The sequence below is a fragment of the Mustela nivalis genome, assembly GCF_964662115.1.
Source record: "Mustela nivalis genome assembly, chromosome: 9".
NCBI lineage: Eukaryota > Metazoa > Chordata > Mammalia > Carnivora > Mustelidae > Mustela > Mustela nivalis.
The window spans coordinates 86,107,152-86,134,119 of NC_139028.1; the positions used below are offsets into that span (position 1 = coordinate 86,107,152).

At 37.4% G+C, this 26,968-nt stretch overlaps 2 protein-coding genes across 8 annotated transcripts in view; both read right to left on the reverse strand.

Annotated features, from left to right (window-relative positions):
- Positions 1–19,954, reverse strand: part of CCDC34 (coiled-coil domain containing 34) — a 71,759-nt gene extending 51,805 nt beyond the window's left edge. For 3 of the 7 annotated variants that reach the window (XR_014299076.1, XM_082684232.1, XM_082684228.1), the window contains exons 1-3: positions 18,772–19,954; positions 13,297–13,429; positions 5,541–5,648 (exon numbers count right to left, since the gene is read on the reverse strand). Coding sequence is in view for 6 of the 7 variants with exons in the window: in XM_082684232.1 (XP_082540358.1) it covers positions 5,541–5,648; positions 13,297–13,429; positions 18,772–19,112 (582 nt within the window). In the remaining variant the exon portion in view is untranslated. The remainder of the gene's footprint in view (positions 1–5,540; positions 5,649–13,296; positions 13,430–18,771) is intronic. The other 4 variants (XM_082684233.1, XM_082684229.1, XM_082684231.1 and 1 more) reach the window with 3 other exon arrangements.
- Positions 19,955–22,838: 2,884 nt separating this feature from the next.
- Positions 22,839–26,968, reverse strand: part of LGR4 (leucine rich repeat containing G protein-coupled receptor 4) — a gene marked incomplete at its 5' end in the record, with an annotated part of 102,942 nt that continues 98,812 nt past the window's right edge. Inside the window, one exon of the mRNA XM_082684224.1 lies at positions 22,839–26,049. Within this exon, the coding sequence (XP_082540350.1) occupies positions 24,773–26,049 (1,277 nt within the window). The 3' untranslated portion in view covers positions 22,839–24,772. The remainder of the gene's footprint in view (positions 26,050–26,968) is intronic.

Below are 26,968 nucleotides of genomic sequence, written 5' to 3' on the forward strand. Positions count from 1 at the left end.
ACTGAGAGAAACTAAAGATGACCTAAATAAATAGAAAGAAAAATCATGTTTATAGATTTAAAATTTGATATTACTAAGATGGCAATTTTCTCCAAAATGATCTATATATTTAATGAAATCACAATAGTGTCAGGTATTATTAAAGCAAACATGATCAGAGAAATTCATAAGCTGATTCTAAATTAAATATGGAAAGACACAGAATAACTAAAAACAATTCTGAAACAGAAGAAAAAAGATGGAAGATTTACATGATCTGATTAGAAGAATAATTATAAGTTCAATAATTATAAAACTAAAGTAACAGAGTAATGTGGTACTGGCACAGGACTAGATCAAAGGGAGAGAAAAGGGTCCAGAAATAGACCCATATTTATATCGCTAATAGATTTTAAACAAAAGTGCCAAGGTAATTAAATAGGGAAAAGAGAATCTTTTCAACAAATAGTGCTAGAACAACTGGACATCCATATGCAAAAAAAGAAAGAGAGAGAGAGAACCTTGACCCTTAACTCATACCACACATTAAAATTAACTCAAAATATACATATAGGTAAAACTAAAGTTCTACACCTTCCAAAAGAAAACAATGGAGAATATTTTCATACACTTGGTGTAGGCAAATGTTTCTTAAATAGGACACAAAACCCACAAGCTACATTAAAAAAATTTTTTTTTATTTTTTTAAAAGATTTTTATTTATTTATTTGACAGACAGAGATTACAAGTAGGCAGAGAGGCAGGCAGAGAGAGAGGAGGAAGCAGGCTCCCCACTGAGCAGAGAGCCCAACGAAGGGCTCGATCCCAGGACCCTGGGACCACAACCCAAGCCGAAGGCAGAGGCCTCAACCCACTGAGCAACCCAGGCGCCCCATAAAAATTTTTTAAATATGGAACTTTATCAAAATTTAAGACTTCTCTTTAAAAAAATCCTATAAGGAAAATTAAATGGGAAGAAATACTTGCAATACATACATGTGACAGGACTTAAAGGAATATAAAAGAAAACATTCAACTTATGAGTAAAATATACAATTCTTCCACAAAAAATTTAAGCACAAAACAAAAACAGGAAATGAGATGTAGAAATGGTTGATAGCATTAAAGACTGAATTGGGTGCCTCAAAATTTTTATGCTGAAGCCTTAACCTTCAAAGTGACTATATTTGGAGACAGGACTTTTAGAGAGGTAATGAAGGTGATTAAAGTCCTAAGGGTAGGGTTCAAATTCCATAGGGCTGGTGTCCTTATAAGAAGAGACATCAGAGAGAAGGGCTTGTGAGGGTATGAAGAGAAGGCATTCATCTTGCAAGCCAAGTAGAGAGGCCTCAGGAGAAACCTTCACTGATAACCTTTTAGACTTCCAGCCTCCAGAACTGTAAGAAAATAAATTTCCATTGTTTAAGCCACCCAGTCTATGGAATTTTTTTATGGAAGCCCTAGCAGGTTAATACAACAAGTTTATGAAAAGATGCTAAATATCATTAGATCTCAGGGAAATGAAAATTAAAACAGCAATAACATACCACCACATAGTCACTTAACTGAAAAAGACAGACAATATCAAGTTTGGCAAGGATGTGGTGCAACGGGAACTTTCATACAATAGTGGTGAAAATATAAAATGATACAAGCATATTAAAAAACAGTTTGGCAGTTTCTTTTAAGCACATACTTAACATACAAACTGGCAATTCAGTTCTTAAGCATTTAACCAAGAAATGAAAACTAATGTCCACAGCACAACTTGTACATAAGTGGTCATAAAATTTTATTTGTAATATCCCAAAACTGAAAATAGCACATTTTTCCACCAACTGGTAAATGGATATACAATTTATGGTTACTGCACAGAATACTCCACAGAATGGTTACTACTACTCAACAATAAAAAGGTACAATCTTAATAGAGCAAATTTTAAAAACAAAAGAGGCCCAATGCAAAAAATATATATTCTACGATTCCATTTAAATGAAATTCTAGAAAAGGTAAATCTAATCCACAGGGAAAGAAAGTGGACTAATGGTTTTCTTGGAGCTGGGACTAGTTGCGGGTGGGGAACAGGACTTGAATGCCAAGGGGCAGGGGGAACTTTCTGGAGTCACAGAAATATTCTCTATCTTACTGTAGTGATGTTTATTACACAGGCATATAAGTTCGTCAAACCTCATCCAAATTAAGATAGGGTTATTTTACTGTATGTAAATTATAGCTCAATGAAGTTTCTTTTAAAACCTCAAAAAGACTGGTTGCCCTCTCTTTTAAGAGGTGCGGCCCCGAACGTTCGGTTAGATTCTTGATGCTTGGTGCGAAATAAAGCTTTGCTTGGCCTTCAAAAGAAATTTTAAAAATTAAAAAAAAATAAAACATCAAAAAGAATTTCTGTAGAATTTAAGCTGGAGAATAGAGAACAGAATGCTTTTAGTTAGCACAAGGAGAGGAGAGCAGGCACTCAGAGGGATGCACTAAGACAGAGAGCAGCCAGCTACTAAGTGGCTTCAGATTTTCTGGCACTCCAGTTCTATACCACACAGAGCACAACAATAAATCTTCCCTTTTTTAAGACAGGGCCCTGAGAGAACCTTTGTTTCTTGTAACTAAAGGAAACTAACAAAATAACTGGGTACCTAAAGTTTCAAAACCTCTATTTTGGTTCCTTCAGTAGTATCTGGAACAGAGTAAAAGTGTTGAATGTCTGAATGATGCATTGGATAAGTGTTATTTATGCTTTATCAACCTGTACTTTTTACATTGAAAAATCAGTTCCATGTTTTGAGAACTAAAAGTAATTTTATTTTTAACTATTTCTGAAAACAGTAAATAAGGGTCCTTTCATAACATATGTGATAACACACTGTAAAAAAAAAAATCTAGAAAAATGAATTAGTATGGCCACACAAATGTAAGAGTACCAGATAAGATAAGCCATTTATTAGAAAATGATTTAACAATTAATGTCATATTAGAAGAAATCGACTTTGCTAATGGATATACAAATTCTTTTTGTCTGATTATTTTTGCTAGAACGCAGAGAAAATGACTTAGAGAAAATTATGCCACAGATATACCTAAAATGTGAATGAAGCTAGAGGCAGCAGGGACCACACACCATGAAATGTAAACAAAGATGCCAGATGGGAAGAGAAGAACCAGGAAAGCAGTCTTTACAAAGAAGGTAAATCTGAGACTGAAAGAGGAAATCTGATAGGTCTGAAAGGAAAAAAAAAATGGCGTAATCAATTATTCCTTAACTTGCACAAGAGGTCTGCAAAATAAATAAATTTAAATTCTCAGAGCTTATTTTTGAACCATTCTCACTCATACTTGCTTTCAAAAGTTGGTGATTTGTGTCAGGACAAACCATTTCCAACCAAAAGAAAAAAAAAAAAAACTTTTTTCTCAAGTAACTGGATTAGATCTACTGACACTAATTAAAATAGAGACTATATCATCTCTTAGCAATATCTTACATTCTTAGAAAAATAACAACTATGTTTGACTGGCATGGTAAAATGAGCTTAATGGAGTTAAAAGATAAGAGAAGCTTTTAGAGGAGAGAGCATACTATTCTACACATGTAAAACTGGTTTTATGGCTATAAACTGCACAAAATATCACACAGACCTTGCAAATAGTCACACAGACTTATTCTGATTTGGGCACTGATTCACAAAGAACTTTCTTATTGTATTATGGAATGAAGAAAACTTATAAATAATAATGATTTACTTCTGAAATAAAGAGCAAATACATTTACAGTTATAACACACACACTTCCAGCCAATTTCCTTCTTACAATACCTAGATGACGGAAGCTATGTCATCTTCAACTTACTAAAATTATTGACCAGGTACTCTTACTAATGCCACTGAGCATTAGATTCAATAATATTAAGGACAATTAGAATTAAAATCTAAGATTCTGTCTTGTGCTCTAAATATCTAACTAAACTCATAAAATTGGATCAAATAATAAAATCAATACCATTCTAAATATGTGAAAATTACAAAAGAAACAAACAGATAAATAGATAGGTATTCTCAAAATTACTAATTTGTGATCCAATAAAAGAATCTATTAAAACTGAAAGATAATAGATTTATTTTCTCATTCCAATAACAAATGTTTACTGCATTATAAAGCATGATGCTAGATCTTAGAAATATAAAAAATAATTCCTACCCTTAAAAATTCTTAAAATTACAAAGTTGTTAAAGATTTTGTGTATACAAAATCCAAAATAGCAACAAAATAGATACAAAATACAAAGTGATATAAATTGAACCAGGATTCAGAGAGGGAAAGAGTTTCTATTTCTAGCATGTGATCAGTGAATGATTCATGTAGGAAATACTTTGAGTTGGATAATAAAGGGAAAGGTAGGGAGGAGGATATGATGAAATTCCATGCTGATGAAGTATAATATAAAAAAATAAGGAAGTGAGAAACAGAATGGAAATGTTTTCAAATTTTCTCATGAATACATATCCCTGGAGAGGGGAGCACAGTCTATTGCTTGGGATTTCTCTGAAATCTCCTGTGTATCTTAAAATAACATAAAATTTTTATTCTATTACCATTAAATATCTATCCTGCTTTAACATGAAAATAACACTTTTCCTCCCAAAAATTTCCAGTAAAACCAATACTCAAAGAAATGGATCATGATTATCCTATGTGTGCTCTCAAAAGAATGCTAGTAAGAAGCAACAGCATAAGATGAAGAGAACCACAGGTGGAAGAAGACATGGCTCAAGAGAGCAGACTAGATCTTTAACCAGCCAGGCCAGAATTGTTAAAACATTATTTGGAGGACTGTAGGGAATCATAAAAAATATATTTTGAACTGGGGAATGACATTTGATTTTTTTCAGCAAGATCAGCCTGGCAAAGCCACAGAGGATGGATTCATTCACTCAGCAAATATTCTGGGGCATCTGCTATGTGTCAGGCACTGATCTAGCTGCTGGAGAACTAAATAAAAAAGACAAAATCTCTGGTCTTATAGAGCTTACATCCAGTAGGGGAAATAAGCAGTAAATAAGTTGAAAGATATAGTGAGACCAGACAGAAAGAGATCATAAACAGGAGAGTGCTGAATAAAGGAAAGGTGGCAGGAGGGGAAGGCACAAACAACAGAATAACTCTGATAATACCTAGGTGACTGAGATGACAGTAGTACTCGTAACAGGAATCAAAGGAAAATGGGCAAAAATGGGTTGTTATAGATTTGCAGGCTCCGAAGTACCTGTCAACCTAATAGAAGTCCAAGATCCCAGGAAGTCCAGCCAAGATACAGAATCTGTAATTACTTACAGCAAGAAACAAGGAAGCCACATGAGCGAAAAGGAAGAGAAGAAGAGAAGAAAGGGTAGAAGACAGAAACTTGATAAATGTCCACGAATGTAGGGGAAAAAAATCAAGTCGAAGAATGAATCTGAGAGAAAATAACAAAAAACTTCGTCATGAGGAGTAATGAAAAGAAAGACTTTGAAAAATAGCTGTCAATATGTGGGTGCAGATTTTTTTCCTCCTTACCTGTTCATTCTTTTTCTGAACCCATTCCTTGTGCTTTTCTTCAGCAATTACCTTTCTTTTTTCACGTTCTTCCATTTCTTTTCTTTTTTCTAGCTGTTGATTTAATTCCTACGGATTTTTATTCAAACAAAGGCAGCATTTAATAGAAGTACTCAAATCACATATTAAAAACAAGGCTGATATTAACCAAATTAAACAAGAATATAATTTCCTTTAGAGAAAATACACTGTTAGTGACAATAACTTACTTAAGTAACTAGTCCATGATGAAAAGAAACCATTGGTAAAAACTATAAGTCATTTTTTAAAAATGCAAATAATTGCTTGGCAGCAAAACACTAGTTTCTTAGACTAAATTTCAGCTAAATAACTCTCATTGAAATCAACTTTCCCACACATAAATTTTGGCATCACTGTACACTATTGGCAGAAGCTCAAGAGAATTGCAACTTTTTTAAGTCATAGAAAGTTTCTAGATTCATAATGCAGATAAAGGATTGGAGTTAAATAATCCCTAAATTAAAATTTTGATTCAAGGTTAATCAAAGAAGAAATGTAAAGAAACTACTCAATTTTCTTACAGAAAAAAAAAAAAAGAATCCAGATTTTTCTTCACTGATTTTATAGCTTCTGGAGTGTAAAACAAAACCACATTCATATCCCAGATTATTTAACTGCCTTGCTGTCACTCGAATCTACACGTTTGGGCATTTCCTCAGGAGAAAGAATGTAGAAGGTATGGCCAAATAAAACTTCGAGCTGAATGCCACCACTCTGTCACTCATCAGTTAAATTACTGCATTAGTTGAGAATGCTGTTCAAACTAGACTCCTAGGACTCTACTGCCATAATTACTGGTTATTTTTCTTCTCTCTCCTTAGATACTAATAATCAGATACTTTTATATATCTTTCATTGGACCTCACTCCTCCTCCCCATCCCTCCCTTTCCCAAAGACTTACTACCTAGCACCTGAGGGTGCTAGTGGGAAAGCCAATTTTTCAACTCTCAGATAATTCCAGTGTGTTAAATGAAATGAAGATAAAACTTGACACCAAGAACAAATCTTTTGGACTTTAGAACAACTGGTCACAGGATACCTATCTTCCATGACCTCTCATTCTAAAATTCTGCTGCACAGATAATAGCTGCCCTAACTCATTCAGAAAGCCTTCCAACTTTTAAACACTACACACCCCTCTACCCCTCACAAAGTAAAATAACCATCTGGTTTTTAAAGGGATTTTTTTCATGAAATCTGCAGAGACTATGCCTTGATTATTCACTTAATGCTTCTTGGATGCAGTGTCTACTATGAAGATAGCAAAAACTAGATACAGATGAAATTCTAGACATCTCCAATCTGATGTGATTCTACATACATAAAAGAATTAAAGCACTACATTGTGAGGAGCTGTGTATAACATTTCAGAAAAGGGAAGGGAAGGGAAGGGAAGATGAGATGAAAGTGCAGACCAGGGCAGTCAGAAATAGATAATTGGGAGATGGCTTGACTAGGCTGGGGGTGGGGGGTGGACAACTAGAAAATCAGAATGTAGTACTAATTAGATGGGAAAAAAATCTTTTTGAGACAGGCAGAGTAAATTGAACACTATGAAGCAGGAATACATGGCAAAGGCGATGATTCTGAACCCTTAAAGCTGCAGACTGCACTTGAAAGGAGGAAACCATCTCTAAGGGAGGCGACTAGGACATTGCCATGGTGTAGGAATTGTGAGGGGAAGGTCTGAGAAGAAGTATGTGTGTATGAAAGGCAAGATACAGTTCTGACAATCAGATATCCAAAATTTTCCAAAACAGACTTATTATTAAGGAAAGCGATTATTTAAACATACAACTAATAATATGATTGATTATATTTATGTACTCTTTTAAGATTCTTCACATAATTAAATTCAAAAATCAAGAAAAAAAAGGATACTTTGTGTTCAGAAATTTTAGCTGACATAAGAATTAAAGATGAAAGGTCAAAAGTACCTAGAAAATGCAAAACTGACCCAAACTGTGCCCTGCTCTCAGGTAGTCTGGTCAAGTAATTTGCTGTCACAGAATATACATCCCTTTCTGAGACACAACCCCTGCCCCCCAATACACAAGTCAGCACCTCTCAGAATTCCCAGCCTGAATGCCTCCACCTGTTTACCACCAGGATACGCCTCTCCCAGACACAACCAGCACTCTCTCCCACAAGGCCCCTAGTACGTCTTCTGGGAGACAACTGGAGTTTCAATAAGATTATAGCTATTTTCACACACAGTGAACACTTGATTATGGAAAAACAAAATCCAAAGAGGATCCTAAACATATATTTTTCTTTCAGTAGCTTTTGCTGACTTTCAAAGAACTTTTTATCACTGAAGGTAACAATCAAGAAAAGAGACAGTTTTGAGTTTCACCAGCTCTAAACCCTACCCTACTTCTTTGCTAAGGACTGATGAATGAAATGGCCCTGTGCAGGATTGGAAAAAAAAAAAGAAAAAAGCACCTGGATTATTCACAAACTAAATAATTTTTTTAATAATTTAGAACAGATTGTATTAAAATGTTAAAGCAAATGTTAAAAATTAGAATTAACCAAAGATTATAGAGAATTTATGGCAGTCTGCTAGAGAATTTTTTTAAATAATAGAAATTTAAATATAAAGGGCGCCTGGGAAATTTAAATATAAAGTGCATTGGGCCTCTGCCTTCTGCTTGGGTCATGATCTCAGGGTGCTGGGATGGAGTTCCTCATCCGGCTCTCTGCTCAGCAGGGAACCTGCTTCCTCCTCTTTCTCTCTCTGCCTACTTGTGATCTCTCTCTCTGTCAAATAAATAAACAAAATCTTTGAAAAAAAAAAAGAAATTTAAATATAAAAATGTATATGATCTACAAAACCAATATGCTATTTTTTCTAATACTAATGTTCAACATTTACTGTATTTGTCATTCAACATTAGTTACAAATGTAAAAAATTTTGTAAGCAGGTAATTTTGATGGATTAAAATAATTTTTTAAAAATTTAAAAATATTTTAAAAATAGGGCACCTGGGTGGCTCAGTGGGTTAAGCCGCTGCCTTCGGCTCAGGTCATGATCTCAGGGTCCTGAGATCGAGTCCCACATCGGGCTCTCTGCTTGGCGGGGAGCCTGCTTCCCTCTCTCTCTCTCTGCCTGCCTCTCTGCCTACTTGTGATCTCTGTCTGTCAAATAAACAAATAAAATCTTTAAAAAAAAAAATTTTTTTTTAAATAATTTTTAACTCCATCTTAGAGATGTCTGAAACAAACATCTATCTAAATGTCGGTTGCTGAAATAAAGTTTATGAGAAGAGATGATCTTTTTAATGACCCAATTATCCTTTGAATTTTCCTTTAAGTTTTCAAGGAAGAAAATAAGACAACTGGGGTAAGTTCAAAATTAAATACTAAGTCTGACCCATTTATTTCTATAATATCTTGATATTATGGAAAAAAAATTATTATTTGAAAACTGAAGGAAGCAGGACCCATCCCAGCTTTGCCAGGAAATGAAATGTTGGCAGCTACTTTCTGGCCCTCAATAGGAATCTAAGATGAACTGTTCTTTATGGTTAATAATCTATGCTTCTAATGATATGATTTATAAACAAATTAGAAATGCAGTAAATTAGATAATAATAAGAAAAGTATCACTTAGAAAATAAAACAAGGAAAAGGCATGAAAAAATGTGAATACCATAAAGGCACAAAATAAACTTATAAAGTGAGTAGTTGGCCTATATGTTGGCCTATATCTCTGGCATGACTGATAGGCTATGATTTATGCTAAAATATTTAATTGCTTTAGAGTTAAGTAATGATGTAGCCATAAGAAATTTCAAACTACTAAATACATGAAGAAATTTTAATCTTTCAACTAATTACACTTTGTTACATGCTTAATGACTGCGGCAGGGACGTCATATTCATTATTTCAATCTGTTCTCAAAAATGTATCTTCAGTAGTTATTATTACCATCTGCTTTAACATGTAACAACAATGAACTTTCATTGAATGTCCTATATACTAGGCTGTATCCTTATGTTGACTTAGCCCTCATCAACAACACTATGAGGTAAATATTATTCTTCCTCTTTTGTTGATTAAGAAATTGAGGCACAGCAAGTTTAAGGATATGACCAAGATTCATGTTTTGAATCCAGGAAATATACCTCAAGAATTTCTGCTTTTAGCCACTCTAGGACTGCCTCTCTAAAATCTGGTTTATAAAGAAACTGGGGGCTCAGAGATGTGGATAATTTTCCCAAAGTGACATGGCTACAATTTCGGCCTTGTTCTGTGTAACTCCAAAGCCCAGGCTCCCTTATGAATTTCTTGTAATTTAATTAGCTTCTTTTATTGTATGCTAACTGTAAAAATGACTTGAAGTGGTTTTCCTTTCCTTAATGTAACAAGTGAATTCTAGTGAGGTCAGAGATAAAGCTAAATGCCATAAACCGAACCCCACTTTACCAATGGCTCATTAGATCAGTGTTTTCCAAACTGTGAGTCCAAAACCAATTTAGTGGGTTATGACTGACCTTTAAAAACAAAACAAAACACAAGAAAGGAAAGAAAGAATAGCATACCAGGTTTTGCACAAATATATGTATGTGTAAATATACATAAATGTATGGATTTATTATGTGACAAGCAAAGTAGACTTCTCACCATGAACAAAATATTTTGAAAGCTACTGCTCTAAGTAGTGGAAATTAATAATGTTAAAATTTGAGGCTGAGATAGGAGTATGGGGTCTCAATAATACACACTAATCCTGAAAATAAATGAAAAATCTTTAAGAAGGCTATGATTGCAATGATATCAGTAACAACACTAATAAAACAATATCAGTCACAATATTTTGTCTCATTTAAACGTCACAAAAGTCATGTGACATAGGTATTACTTTTATTCTTATTGTATGGACAGGTAATTGAAGCAAAAAGTTTAAACATGCCTGCCTGGCATCAAATCTTAAGGTCTTTCTCAAGCACTCTGCCCTTCTAAGAGGAAGCAAGTACTACTTTGTACTTTTCCAGGAATAAATTTATTTCTTAGAAAACAAACATCATGCAATAAGGAAATAACAGAATGCACTGGTTTCTAGTCATTTGAATCATGCCAAGCCTCCTGAATGTGACTGCCTATCTAGTTCAAAATGCATCACAGAAATAATGAGTTTCAAAACTGTATGAAAAACCTATTCTAAGGAAGATCGTGGAGGGCAATGCTTCAGATCCAAGGATATTTATGGCAACATAGTTACTAACAGATTAAACTTAAATATATGATAATAGTGAACCAATGAACTATATTCTTATATCTATATTTTTAAAAGATTTTACTTATTTATTGAGAGAGAGAGAGCACACACATGCACAGGTGCACATGAGGGAAGGAGCAGACAGAAAGGGAGAGTCTCAAGCCGACTCCACTCCTCGTGCACAGTGCAATAAGGGACTTGATCTCACAACCCTGAGATTATGACGGAAGCTGAAATCAAGAGTAGGACTTTTAACTGACCAAGCCACCCAGGTACTCTATAGCTTATACATTTAAAATATATTTTAATAATCTTAGCCAGCCATTTAGAAATGATGTTGCAAAAATATTTAATGAAATAGAAATATATTAACAGTGTAACAGGCAGAAAAAAGGTTACAAAGAAGTTTGATCCTGTTTCCCTAGAAACAAGATATACCCCTCACCATTCAAATCTACTTGGGTTCTGTGGTCAGATAAGAAGAATTCATATAGTGAGTCTGGATACTATGGGATGCCAAATCATCCAAATCTCTTTAGTTGCTAGTTTCTCAACAGCAAATAGTAAGAGTTAAAAAAATGAAGGATTCATGTGAAAATGTATATCACACTACTTTTTTGAGTTTGGAGAGCGAGAGTTCAGAGACAATCACAAACACGGAAATGTCCAACAAGCAAGGCAGGTTGGCACAGAGAACTGAAAAACCCTGAAAGCCCGCCAGATTCCCATCTCCCCACACACACTCACTCTAGGGCACATGCTCTGAGTAATATAGGGCTTGATTCCGGTCTCTATTTCATTTTAGCATATTTTTAAAAAAACTTTTACCAAGTAGGGGCACCTGAGTGGCTTAGCAGTTAAGCATCTCGGTCTTTAGCTCAGGTCATGATCCCAGATTCCTGGGATGGAGCTCCACATAGGGCTCCCTGCTCTGTGGGAAGCCTGCTTCTCCCTCTCCCACTCCCCCTGCTTGTGTTGCCTTTCTTGCTGTGTCTCTCTCTGTCAAATAAGTAAAATCTTTTTAAAAAAAATTACCAAATAAATGCAGTTGCATTTACTTTAGTTAAATGTGTATATAGTAAAGCTCAATTATATGTGTCTTCATTTACACATTTGTAGATTTCTAAAAATATATTTACTTTTTTATTTGACATAGAGAGACACAGTGAGAGAGGGAACATAAGCAGGGGAGTGGGAAAGGGAGAAGCAGAGCAGGGAGCTTGATGCAGGGCTCAATCCCAGGACCCTGGGATCATGACCTGAGCCAAAGGCAGACGCTTAACCACTGAGCCAACTAAGTGCCTCAGATTTTTTTTTTTTTTAAATATACACAGAAGAAAATCTGGAAAGCTATATACAATAATATTAACCACAGTTACCTTTAGGTGATGAAATAAGAGATTTTAATTTCTTAATTATGCTTAGCTATATTTTCCAAATGTTCTTACAGTGAACATATATTATTTTTACAATAAGAGTTATTAAAATGGACATAGCAAACAAGTAAATGAAGAAATTTTTGTTTTTGAGGGATAATAACATTAACATTTTTTAGGTTATTTTTTTTATTGTGTTATGTTAGTCACCATAAAATACATCATTAGTTTTTGATGCAGTGCTCTAAGATTCATTGTTTGTGTACAACACCCAGTGCTCCATGCAATATGTGCCCTCCTTAATACCCACCACCAGGCTTGCCCATCCATCCACCCTCTCCCCTCTATAACCCTCAGTTTGTTTCTCAGAGTCCACAGTCTCTCACGGTTCATCTTCCCCTGTGATTTGCCCCAATTCACTTTTCCTTTTGTTCTCCTAATGCCTCCCATGTTATTCCTTATGTTCCACAAGTAAGTGAAACTCTATGATAATTGACTTTCTCTGATCGACTTATTTCACTCAGCATAATCTCCTCCAGTCCTGTCCATGTTGATTCAAAAGTTGGGTATTCATCCTTTCTGATCGCTGAGTAATATTCCATTGTATATATGGACCACATCTTCTTCATCCATTTGTCTGTTGAAGGGCATCTCAGCTCTTTCTACAGTTTGGCTATTGTGGACATTGCTGCTATGAACACTGGGGTACATATGGCCCTTCTTTTCACTACATCTGTATCTTTGGGGTAAATATCCAGTAGTGCAATTGCTGGGTTATAGTGTAGCTTTATTTTTAAGTTTTTGAGGAATCTCCACACTGTTTTCCAAGTTGCACTCCTACCAACAATGTAAGAGGATTCCCCTTCTCCACATCCTCTCCGACATTTGCTGTTTCCTGCCTTGTTAATCTTGACCATTCTAATGGTGTAGGTGGTATCTCAATGTGGTTTTGATTTGAATTTCCCTGATGGCCAATGATGACAAACATTTTTTCATGTGTCTGGTTGCCATTTAACATTAACATTTTAATTTTGATAGCAGCTCTAATTTGTGAACTCATAGATTAAGCAAGAAGGATACTGTCTAGTTTTACCTCCAGAGCTTTCTGCTGCAGACGGTCACGTTCTTCTCTTTCTTTGCCAACAAACCACACTTCCCATGGTGTCAGGTTGCTTTCTGGTAGGCGCTCCTGTTTCTGTTCTTGGTGATCTTCTGACTCAACCACACTATTCCAAAAGAAAGAACACATAGCATTTGCACTCAAAACTCTTTGGCTATACGTTCACTTAACCATACAATGAAAGCAGAATTTAATAATATATTTACAATATTGTGATTTTTATAAATGTATATATATGAATTATCTATAAACATACACTTAAAAAATCATGAACAAGAAGTCCAATATTTGAATTAGTTTATCTATCAAACTGCCTTGGAATTCCTTCATCATCTAAAATCACACTATTTAAAAACCCACTGGGAAAACTCAGACCCAGTCCATTTGCCTCAATGACAAGAATTTTTTATTCTTAAAAATCTCTTATCTGAACAACTAATTATAACACATGACCCTAATCATATCCTGAAGCAGACTTTTCCCTTTCCTCCCTTAAATAGTAGAGGAAAAAAAGAATATTTGTATATATGTAGAGAAAATGTGTTGTGTTAACAATTAAGAATTCTGGGTGAAAGATGAACAGAAATTCTTTTTTTTTTTAATTTAAAGATTTGATTAAGAAAAATTTTTATTTAAAGATTTTATTTATTTATTTGACAGAGAAAGACACAGCAAGAGAGGGAACACAAACACAGGGAATGGGAGAGGGAGAAGCAAGCTTTCTGCCAAGTAGGGAGATCAATGCAGGGCTCAATCCCAGGACCCTGAGACCATGACCTGAGCCGAAGGCAGACACTTAATGACTGAGACACCCAGGCACCTCTTTTAAGATTTTATTTTTAAATAATCTCTACATCCAATATGGGACTTGAATTTACAACCCAGGATTAAGAATTCCATGCTCTATCAACTGAGTCAGCCAGATGCCCCAGAAACTCTCAACTTTTTTCTAAGTTTGAAATCGTCTTAAAATAAAGTTACCAAAAAAATATGGCTCTAGTATTCCTTAATGTTTTAGTTGACTCCTTTTTGCCCATTCTTCAAACAGGGGGTCTACAACTCTCCATTTTGGTTAGTGCATCTCCCGTGTGCACCTCTGTCAGTCCGTCTCTTCCAGGTACACGGAAAAGTAACTACTCACACAAGCTCAAGAGAAGGGGGTGGGAAATACTGGGCCTCAGCCAGATACACAAGCCTCATAAAACTGAGCAAAAGCGGACCATTAGGACCCAAGGAAAGAAAGGTTGTTCAGGGCCCAGGTGTTTATAGACTCAGCTCCTCTTTCTCTTTAACATTCCTGCTTCAGGCCACCAAATGCCTCTCCCTCCACCTTGCACAACTTTTTAGTTGTGCTTTAGTTGCTTCAGTTTACTCATTTTCTTCTGCAGCTTTCTTCATTCATCCATGCCCTCCTGCAGTCAGTATTCTCGGAGGAAAAAGACACTGCTAATGTATTGTTTATTTCTCATACACATCTTTCCTTCTCCAGACTTTATCTGCTTCCACAGTCTCAACTATCACTAGGTACTGATGATCTGTCATTCCGGGTTAGATCTTTCTCCTGAGCTCCAAACTTCTTTCCAGCCATCTAATAGACTGCCCCACTTAACTATAAATCAGGGACAACCAAATCTAATCATCTTCTACCCTCTATCCACTACCCTCTCCACCAAGAAAAATTTTACTCCTCGCCTTATAATCTTACATCAGTGACGAGTACCAATACCCATCCAGTTAGCTCTATCAGCAACCCGGACCTGCGACTCCTCCTGTGCCCTGTCTGGATTTAGTCCCTTAACCACCCACACACCCACATGATTACCTAGTCATGTCTATTCTACTTCTTTCCATTTTCTCAAGCCATTCACCTCTTCTCCAACCTTACAACCACTATCTGGACATAACTGACCTTTTTCCTTATTTCAAACCATTTTCCACAACTGTTGCCACATTCATTCTTCAAATGCATCCTTCCATCATGTCACTCCCTACCTCAAAGTTCTTCTGTGGCTCCTTTGCGCACAAGATGAAATACAAACTCCACAGTCTGACACCCATGAATTACCTGCTGCCTATCTTCCCAGCTTCTTCTTATGTCAGTGGCTGATCTGGACTCTTTTGGTTTTGTTGAACTTAAGCAGACTGATGAATGTGCCATACCCTTGTGCTCTGTAGCTTTATCTAAAACCAAAATGCCTACATCTCCACATGTAGCCATGCAAGAGCTTAGATTTGGGAATAAATCATTTGGGGTGAATCTCTACCTGCTTCCTCCTGGCTAAGTACATTTCTTAACTTATTTAAGCCTTCATTCCCATCTATAAAATGGAAATAGCAGCAGAAGCTACCTCACATGGACTACTGAATGAGACAATCTATGTTAAAGCATGCAGACAGATTCTGGGCACTCAGTATTTGATACACGTCATTCAGTAGGAGGAGGAGGAATATGGCTAATTCCTACTCTCCCTTTAAGATTCAACTCGGGCATTAATCTTTATTGCCTCATAGTAAAACTCTGCAAAAAATCTGGACTGAGTACTTTGGGCTTTCTGTCACTTGTCCATCTCTGCCATAGGCTATGAATTCCTTACAAACAGAAAACATGTTTTAACTCATTTTTTTTTTTTTTAATTTCAAGAGTCTAGCTTAGGGCATAGAATATAGTAACCCCCTAAAAAATGTTTGTTGAAAGAGCACAATTAGAGGTTTGTTTTTCTTAAATGACATTTTAGGGGGACGTGGGTGGTTCAGTCGGTTAAGTGTCTGCCTTGGGCTCAGGTCATTCTCTTGGGGTCCTGCAATTAAGCCACACATCAGGCTCCCCACTTGGCGGGGAGTCTACCCCACCCCCTGCTCATGCTCTAATAAATAAATACAATCTTCTAAAAATGACATTTCAAATATTAAATTCCTTGCCTTAATATTTTTAACAAATGATAGCGTATATACTAAAAAAATGTATAGCATATACACTACAGCTTTACCCATAATCAAGAGATGCTCAGTAAGCAGATTTTTATGACTAAAATATTTATTAAGGCATGGTTTTCTTAATGGATAGAGTGATATTAAAACCAGGATAGAGCTGAATGAACAGAGGCTTTATTATAAAAGACTCCAAGAAAAATTTGTCATCATCCGAGGTCAATTGTGAGTTTCATCTCAGTCCTGTCCAACACACTTGAAGGTACATGCATCCCCTAAACATGGCTCTACATACACATAAACTACCTGGAGTTCATATCACCATGCACACTTGATATCTGAGCTTATCTCTGTGGCTGATGAACAATGGACAAAAGGCATAAAATCCCAAACAGCCATGGGTTTATTCCCTGCTCCATGGAGGGAATGCCCATGGCCTGCAACTAGGGATGAAGCCGTGGGCATCATCCCCAAACTGCCAAGGGCGCCAACTAAAGGTTAGAGGTAGGGAGATGCCTGATGAAATTTTGTAAACATTTATCTTCCTGAAAGGAAATGCTATGTTCTCTGGAGCATTTGAAGACAACCACTGCATCTATCTGTTCTCTAGGAGTAGGAACCAGGCATTCATTCAGCACATATTTATTGAAACACCTAATACGCATCTGACACTTCCCATACAAAAAGCCTGTCAACTCCTGCATTCCTTCCAGGCCATATCCTATCCCTTAGACTCACAAGGAATGACCCATGATAAGGTTGCGATAAGGAAGGCAGCCTTAAGCCTGGGATGTTACCAGCTCATTTGGGCTTTGGCTAAAGTGAGACAAAAAAATATGTCTGGCTCTTCTCCTGAGTGCTATTTGGTTAGGAGTTTGACTCCTGGAAGCTAATGCAAGGTCTCAGCAGCTGAGCTCTGGTTTTGATAGCCATCATTCCATAGGTTGCTAAACTGTACCTACATTGCTCAGTCCTGTTGATTAGACTCAAAGATATTTTCCAAAGCCTTAAAATTATTTTAAAAATCTATGGGACCAACTCAATCCTGAAGAATGCCTACAAAGACCCACATGAAAATGGACTCCTGAAACTCTATCAAGTTCTACTATCAGTTTGATCAGAGGCCTGTTGTCGCTACGACCAGTCTGGACAAGTGGCTTGCTTGGTTACTCTTACTGATCTCCATTCCCATCAACGTACTTACTTTTACTTTTCATTCTTAAGAGACTCATTGCTGTAACTGTGTGTGAGTCATGTCATATGGTTCCATATTCCATTCATTCACTCTGGGTATGAATGCTTTACACTAAAGGGGGCTATGTTGCTGCTTACACATAAAGCATAGGTTCTCCGGTCTGTTTCTGAGATCTCCTGTATTGCGCCTTACACAGCTCGACAATCAGAAACTTGTAAATGTTTTCTGAAGGTGACGTATGACTGTATTCCAGAAGAGGCCTACATTACTTAGCCTGTCTCAGAAAGTTATTCCGGCAGGGATAAGCCCTTTGTTCTTATTTCTATATATTCAGTAATAGCCATGTAGCCTAGGGAAGAGAGAACATGATCTATTTACCTCAGTACTAAACCCAGCTCTGCTAATAACTAGGTATATGCCTTCGAATCAGACTTTTTATCTGCATCCTGAGCCAGTTTTGTTATATGTAAAATGAGTAGCTTAATTTAGGTTTTAATTTCATGAGTAGAGGCCACGTCTATCTTGTTTGTGGTCCCCAGTATCTAGACAAGTATATGGCACAGACTAGATGTTTGCTGAGTAATTGTAGAAATTAAAAAAAAACTGGGGTGATTTTAATAATATATTTGGCTCTAACATTCTCTGACTCAGTGATTTCTATTCTACTGTTAATTTTGAGCGCACAGACCAGATCCAACCTTATCTGTGGATGCTGAGGTTGACATTGCTAAGCTGGGCTGCAGCTCCTCATTTATGACCCCAAATGTATACATACTGCTTACTACAACCTACTTCACGGGCAAGCAGGTTTTTCCAAAACAACTACAGGTACTCCCAAGGCGCAGTCATCAATTCTGGTATTCAGGGTTTGAACAAGAGTTCTGGTGTCCACCATCTGACTTTTGAATACTCGCAAAATTCCCGAAATGGTAGCAAAATTTTGTGTTTTTGACACTAGGTACGTTTTTTCTGGGGGGTGAGACTGTAGAAATCATATTCTCAGGGGAAAAAAAAATTAAGAATCATAGAAAATCTGTAGGCATGCGTGCGCACTGGCCCACAACTCTTGAAAAACAATGAGACTGTAGAAATCATATTCTCAGGGAAAAAAAAAAAAAAAAAGATTAAGAATCATAGAAAATCTGTAGGCATGCGTGCGCACTGGCCCACAACTCTTGATAAGCAAAAAAGGAGCAGCACCTCAGGAGGAAGTGCCAGCAGGGCCTCTGAGGCGAGGCAGGGAGGGGGCTGGGCCGCCAGAAGGTGCTTAGAAGGGTCTAAGGAATCTTGAGAGGGGCTGTACCGGCCGGCGGCCTCGAGTTTACCTGACGTACCCCTGTAACTCCACTCCTCTCAGGCTCGCCACCTTAGCCTGTGAATCATGAGCACCTTCGTCCTGGTCTTCCTCATCCTCCCCGTCGCCATCGTCGTAGTCGAACGGGAAGCTCTTGTGGCCGAGGGGAGACAACAGCGACATGGTGGAATTGCTGCAGCTCAGCGGGGGCGACGGCGAGCTCACAGTCGCCGGCTCCAGTCCCTGCCCCCGGGCGCCCGCCATGAGGACGGAGACGGAGTCGGAGGAGGGCCGAGACCTGGACCCGCAGCCGGCTGAGGACCGCGCGTCGGAAGGTGGCGAATCGGCCCCCCACCGCCCAGCCGCCCACATCGGGCCCGCCAAGTTCAAACCGGCGGAGGGGCGGCGGCGACGTGCGCTCCCAGCAGGCCCCGCGCGCGCCGGGCCGGCCTATCCGGTCGGGCACAGACCCCGCGCTGCCATGGCGACGCGTGGAGGCCGCGAGGGCTTTGTCCCGGCCTGCCTGCCTGCCGCGGCTTGCCTCGCTCAGGCCTCTCTCGGCCCGCTCCCCACCCCCCCCTTCCCATCCCCGCGGGCCGCTGCTGCCAGAGAGCTGAACTCCGCTTCTCCGCTCCCCCGCGAGCTCCGGCTCCCGGCTGACAGCTCCGAGGGCGCGCGTCCCTCGTCTGCTGTGGCGCAGCAGTGCTTGTGCTAGAACTGTGCCGTCACTGAGCAAGGCAGAGCAAGAGGCGGAAGCCAAAACTAACCCCGTATCCTTACGAGGTCAGGGTGATAAGGCTCAGTCGTGATTTCTTTCAGCACGCAGCCATGTTGTATGAGGAGGGGAGAGCGAACTTTGTCCAAGTTTCCGAGTGTATTCAAGAATGCACTTCGGGGACGATCTTCCGTTGCTCGGTAGCGCCTTGTTTGCCTGGAAACTTCGGGTAACTAGTTTGTGCGTGTCAATTTTGAGGTCTTTTGAGCCTCTAGTTTACTAGGGCCTCTGTGAAGCACTAGAGACAGAGGAGAAAAATACCCTACCGTCACACGTTCATGATTTTGTGGTGTAGCATCATACCATTAAAATATTCTGTGGTAACCCATTTTATTCAGAACAAAAATGATTTGTGGGGCCTCGGAAGGAGCGCTGTCCTCTCAGGGATTGGGAATAGGGATGAAGGTAGCAAGAAAGAGGTGAGAGACAATAAAGCTGGATGCTTTACTCCTGCTGACAAAACTCAGTACAGTTGTAAATACACAGGGCTTTTTGTCCTATTTATGTCATAATGCATATTGCTAGTAGAAATATCAGAGTGAAAACTGACAAAGGCCAAAAATAGCACACACATTTTGTTATTGACCAGAGTGATAGAGTCCGTGATGAAATTCAGATCTGCAAAAGGTGACACAGGAGAATTAGATAAGGTAGAAATAATAGCAACCGAGGGCAATTCAGAAGGCAGTAGCTATAGTTAGTAAAATATCACATGGTTAAAACTGGTTTAATGCAATGCTAACTTTTTGTTAATTTTGTTAAAATTTTCAGTAGGAACAAAATGGAAATGGAAATGGAAGAAATCTTTGACTGAGTAATAAAATTAATCAAAAAATAAAAGTGGCTTAGTTTACATTCTCTACCCCAATTATTCAATTTTAGCATAGCTGGTTAAAACCATTTATGAGAACCTCCTTAGAATCAGTAATAGCATCAAAAGGCTTAGGGCCACTTCAGGGCTTCATAGGAGGTAAATTTAAGCTATTTCCAAAACACATAATCTGACATACCTGAAGCAAAATAGGAAAAAGCACAAGTCTTAGTAAAAACCAAAAGTGACCTGAATTTGAATCAGTGATTTCTTACTTGGTCTTCTTAAACAAGCTGTTTGGCTTTTATAAGTCCTAACTTACTCCTTTGTAACATAGGGAAATAACCTACCTCCCAGTCATATTATCTCATTAATAAAGTTTCTGGCACAGGACCTGACAGAGAAAACGATAAATGATAAATTGTGTCATTTAAACTCCCAAACTTTCCCACTTTAGCCTCTTGGTATAGGAAGCTAAAATGTCATATACTTCTCTACCTCCTCAAAATGTTTTATGAAACAAATTATGTCTTTTCCTTGATGCCACAGAATCCTGAAATGACCAACTACTGCATTATGCCATAGCAACACTGGAAATAATGAAGCAAAGAGATGCATGGTATGGGTGCTGCTACGTGAACATAATTGAATCATGTGGTCTCTCTAGTGTCTTGTCATTGCTGAGAGTGAGAAGCCATAATCGAGTTTGGTAGACTTTTTTAAGATTTTTTTTTTTGAGAGAGAGAGAGAAAGCAGGGGTGGGGAAGGGGGTGGGGGGAGAAGCAGACTCCCCACTGAGCAGGGAACCAGACAGTGGGACTCCATCCCAGGACCCTGAGATGGTGACCTGAGCCAAGGGCAGACACTTAACCAATGGAGCCACCCAGGCACCCCTCAAGTTTGGTAGAATTATACATAAATGTATAAATAAGCTCAAAAGAAGGCCTCTCCCCTTGAGTTTTTGGGTGTTAAATTAGTAACTTCTTACTAATTTACTTTCACTTTCATGATATATATTCTAGATAACTTTTTTTTCTTGGCTTTGTTACCTTGTTATAAGAGTAACTTTTGCTTAAAAATCCCTGTCTGACTTTGTTACAAAAGTAACACCATTACCACTTAGCCTTGTAGCAATAAATTAGGCAACTTTTAAAAATTTCTCCCTGGACATATTGAAATATTCACAGATGAAGTGTCTTAGATTCACTTCAAAATAATCCAAGGGGCAGGTATCCCTGGGTGGCGCAATTGATTTGGCTTCAACTCTTGGTTTTGGCTCAGACCATCATGTCAAAGTCCTGGGATTTTGGACTTAACATTGGGCTTCACGCTCAGCACAGAGTCTGCTTCAAATTCTCTCTAAAATAAATAAATCTTAAATATATAATACTAATACAAAGGGCAGATGGATTAGAGGGAGTTAGTAAATAGGTGAATGGGGCAGAGATGAAACAAGATTTACCATGTGCTGTTGGTAATTGCCACATTTGGGTGATGGGTACCTGGGCTGAAGGCTGAAGGGATGGGAGGAATAATTACACTATTCCACTTTTTGTTGTGGGAATTCTAGACACATACTTAAGTTTAAAACAAATGAACAAAACCAAAAAACTAGGTCTCAAGTTAAGAGGAACTGGGTGCTGGTTTGGTTTCTAATTTGTTGTGTGTGCCTTAGGTATTCACTTGAATTTCATCAAGCCCTCTATTTTCATATCTGTAAAATGAGGGCTTCATGATGGTGAATATTTATATCTAAACATTTCAGAAACTGACTACATTTGGTATCATGCAGGATTTAAAATCATTTGCTTTTTTTTTTTTTTTTTAATTTAAGCAATCTCTACATTAAACACAGGGCTAGAACTTTATAACCCTGAGATCAAGAGTTGCATATTTCATCAACGAAGCCAGCCAGGCACCCCAATCTTTTTTTTTTTTTTAAGATCTTATTTCTAATTAATCTCTTCATCCAATGTAGGGCTCAAACTCACAACCCTGAGATCGAGATGCACCAGCTACTTAGCCATTCAGGCACCCTACCACCACCACCACCACCACCAATCATTTGCTTTTAAATAAAGATCTAATTCATGGTATTCTCTTAAATTTCACATTTTTTTTTCCCCATGAGTATGGTTCAGACTTAAGATAGAATAAAATCTTACTTGTATATATCAGCAGTGTTCTTTGAGCATTTCTTCTAATACTCTTCCTTTAAACAGGATGAGACCGGAGAGGGAGACAAACCATAAGAGACTCTTAATCTCAGGAAACAAATTGAGGATTGCTAGAGGGGAGGGGGTGGAAGCGATGGGGTGGCTGGGTGATGGACATTGGGGAGGGTATGTGCTATGGTGAGTGCTGTGAATTGTTAAGACTGATGAATCACAGACCTGTACCCCTGAAACAAATAATACATTCTATGTTTTAAAAAAATAGTTTAATTTGCCTACTTTAACATTAAGCAAATTCATTAACATACCTAGTTACAAATTAAGGCAAAATAGAGTGCTAGATTTCTAGAACTTTAATAATTCAAAACACAGCTTACAACAGTGTATCTCCCACTAGAAATAAATGTGGTAAATGCATGATTTACCACACATTTTATATACCTGCTATTCTATATTTTAAATGAATGCAAAGTTTTCAGTGACTTGAATTTCGGAGGAAAAAAACCTTTTAGCTACATATTTTTACCAAGTTATGATTTAATATTATCAGATGTGTAAATATACAAACATGATAGCAACTTTAAAAACTTGTGAATAGTTGGCCCTACAAAATTACAACACACTGTAAATAAATCCCTCCCGCATTTTATACAAACTACATGATTTTGATATACAAAGATTCTGTTTTTATTACACTGACAATGTACAACCAAGACTATTTACAATGCAAAAAAGTATATAAACCACAATTTAACATCCTGCTACTGGCAGCCACTATAGTTTAGGAGGTAGCTTTAATTAAACGAAATGAACAGAAGCCACATTTCCCAACTTGTGTTCTAAAAATAATTTACATAAGATAAAAATTCATTATATGCACAGTATATACAGTTTAATTATTAAACTGTAATCTAGCTTAATGTTTTTTAGTATATCCTGAATAACTAATATGGCAGTGGGTTTGCTATTGATTTAGCATATTGTTCAAAAAACACACTGAACATTTATAATTTTTAAGACTCCACATAGTGACATGTCAAAAGTCCATAGATAAGAATCAAGTAAAATTTTGAATTGTTAAAGACATAGGCCTAAGCTTTATTCCTTTTTCTTTTTCTTTGACAACACATTTGTTTTGTCTCACAAGAACACAATTTCTGAACTGTTGCATAGGCTCTTTTGTGTTTAAATCACAGTAAGGGGGAAATGTATGGAAGCTACCAGATAACAGCACAGGTTTAGGAGAATCTGGCTCACTAAGAAACCCTGATAAGTGCTTTGTGTCAATAATTACTCCCAATTTCTTCCACCTTGACACAATAATTTACCAGTTTATCTTCTGTATAATTTAAACTATCCATAGATAACATACCAACAAAATTGGATAATGTTGGTACAGCCAATGTTATTAAAGAACTGTTTATGAATGAGAACATTCCATGGAGCCATCAAATCCCTCAGATGCTATTCAAACCCCATATTAGCTAGTAGTTTTTCCAAATCTACCAAACCCACACAACCATTAGTCCTTTACTTCTTCCTAGTGTGGTCACAAGACATTGAGGAAAAAATCACTGTGATTGCACCAAAGAGATGCGTAATGTCTGAAAACAAATGTTCAGCTATTCTTTTAAAATCTAACAGTTGTTAATATTGTTTTAAAAACATCTTCAGGTTTTAGATTTATAAGTCACTTAAACAAAATTTATGATGCTATTATGTCAAAGATGGGACCCGAAAATGCAATTGGGTGATAATGCCTACTCTTCTACTCTCACAGTTCTACCTGGGAGACAATCCCTTTTTTGGCCCTGCAGTAAGTTGTCCTGAGATTAATGATGCAACATTAGGTAAAATTAGCAAGACTTTTTCTTAGTTACATAAAATCACATTTTCAAATATTCTTAAAAAAATATTAACAGCTGTTCTTCATCTTGTGCTTAATTCTGAAACAGGTTTAAATTTGCTTCTTATGGATCAAGAAAACCTAACGTTATATTGCTATGATATACATAAAATCTTTTTCAAGTTATAAATTTGTTCCAAATAGACCACACATTGCTTGGACATTGCATTTTTCATCGATTGACAGTTTAGGCACTTGTTCTTTGAAAATGTCTGGTTTAAGAAATAAACTGCCACCTTCTCCTCCTTCTAAGTGACACACCAGGCAGTGATCACAGAAGTGCTTCCCAGATGAAAGAGCAGACTAGGGTTCAGTCTATAAATGCTGTGATTTTGGTTGATGGGGGAAAGTTACAAACATGTCAATTCAGTCTTTAACTCTTGGTAGATTGTAAGCATAGCGCACCAAAGGGAATCCTCGACTCTGATAGAAGCAGGCTCGTCCACAGGCCTGCACCTGGTCAGAGCTGTCGGAGACAAAGGAATCTTCTTCATCTGCATAATCAGAGTGGGCCGATTGTGTGCCACAGTCAGACCAATAGCTGTCCGGTCTTTGGCAAGAACCCACTGCCAATGCTGGACAGCTGTGTGATTTTATTAAGTGTTTGCATGACACTGGCTTTGTCAAAAGAAAGGATTCACAGCAGTCACACACAGTCAGGTTACCCTGCAAATGTGAGTACATGCCACAGTCATAGAAGAAATCCTGTTCTACACAGCCGGCTTGGCTACTGATGGACACTGAAACCGATCCGCTTTTCTTGGTAATGTGTCGCTTCAGTAACTTCCAGTCTTCTTTAAACTTTGGGTTGAAGAAAACATATAGGACCGGATTCAGGCATGCCGGCAATGGGAAAAATATCAGAGTAACAGACTTCATTATTTCAGGGCTGATGGAGATTGCAGTGATCAGTGGCGCAAATGAGAAAAATGCAACAGGACAGAAAAAGATGCAGTTGGTGAAGATGAGCCACGCGACATGCTTTATCATGCTAGAATGTGAGTTCTCTGAAAGGTCCTCTTTTTCCAAGTTGCAGTAAAGTTTGGTGTAGATAATGGCCATTAATAAGAATGCTAATGAGTTTAATAACACTAAGGTTACAGTAAATCCTAACGATGGTGTTTCTCCTGTGGGGAATGGCAAACAAAGGGGTGATGCAGAATATTCCCCTCTATGGAAAAGTGGAAAACAGCCTGCCACTGCCGCTCCCAGAAAAGCAAAAAGGGCAGCAATCCGGAACTGTTTGAGATGATTGCTTTTCCCATTTTTCATTATATCTTTTGCAGATAAGCTTCTTTCGACAGCTGCCAACATTAATAAAAATATGGCACTTTCTGAGGAGAAAATAGCAAGAAACCCAGCTATTCTGCACCCACTGCCAATCTCCCACCAAATGCCAAATTCAGCAAATCTGCCCCAGGACACAGCATCCAGAAAAGTTAAGATGCCAGTATAAGCTCCCATGAATAAGTTGGATACAGAAATCAGGCCTATGAACAATTTGGAGGAAGGCACCGGTGAACAAGATGCGAATGTTGTTAAAATGACAAGCAGATTGAAAAACAAAGCAACCAAGAAAATGAACCACACAGTAAGACGGATCATCCAGCTTCCCAGTAAATATTCGCAGGGCTTAAAAGCACCTAAAACAAGAGAGAGAAATAAAAGGCAATTTAGAAAACACCCTATTCTCATATGCTATGGATTTAGAGAAAAGCTAAAGAAGGTTAATCTAGAATAATTAAATCTGGTACCAAAATTGAACTGAACCAAATTGAAAAGATTTCTATTTCTTAGCTATTTTAGACATTGGACTAGGCTATTTTAAAAACAACACACTTCAATTCCTTTTATTAAATATCTGGTAAACCCAAACAGTGAGTGATATATAGATAGATAGATAGATACAGATATAGATATGGATATGGATATGTGTGTGTGTGTGTGTATACACACACACACACACACACATATATATATTATTATATATTATATATATATATATTATATATATATTATATAATTATATATATATTAATTACAGAGTCTCATACATGAAAGTACTTGATATACTGAAGGCTCGGAATGAGATAAATTATGGTTTTAATTTAGGGTTCATGACTTGCCGTTCTTTTTTGAAAAAGCAGCTTAAACCCATATCAATTTCATTTTCTCGCCTGTGGATATTAATGCCGATTTCATAGCATGGTGTACCTTAAGTAAAATTATATACATGAGGTACCTAAGCAGGTTACTAGGTACATAGCTGGCCTTCAATAAATAAGAGGTCCTTTTCTTCCTCTTTCCTAGTCCTAATACAGCTTTTGAAAATTATATATGTACATATATGCATGTATACATCTATTTTTTCCCACATTATGGCTTTCAAGGGCAACCTGATGAAGAAGGTTAAGATAGGTATAATTATACACACTTTTCATCTAGAGAAATTGAGATGTCAAAATGTTCGATTGACCTGACAAAGGTTATTCAATAAGATAGTGAAGGGAGAGCAAAAACACATGGATGTTAAATACATACAAAGCCATATCCAATAAAATC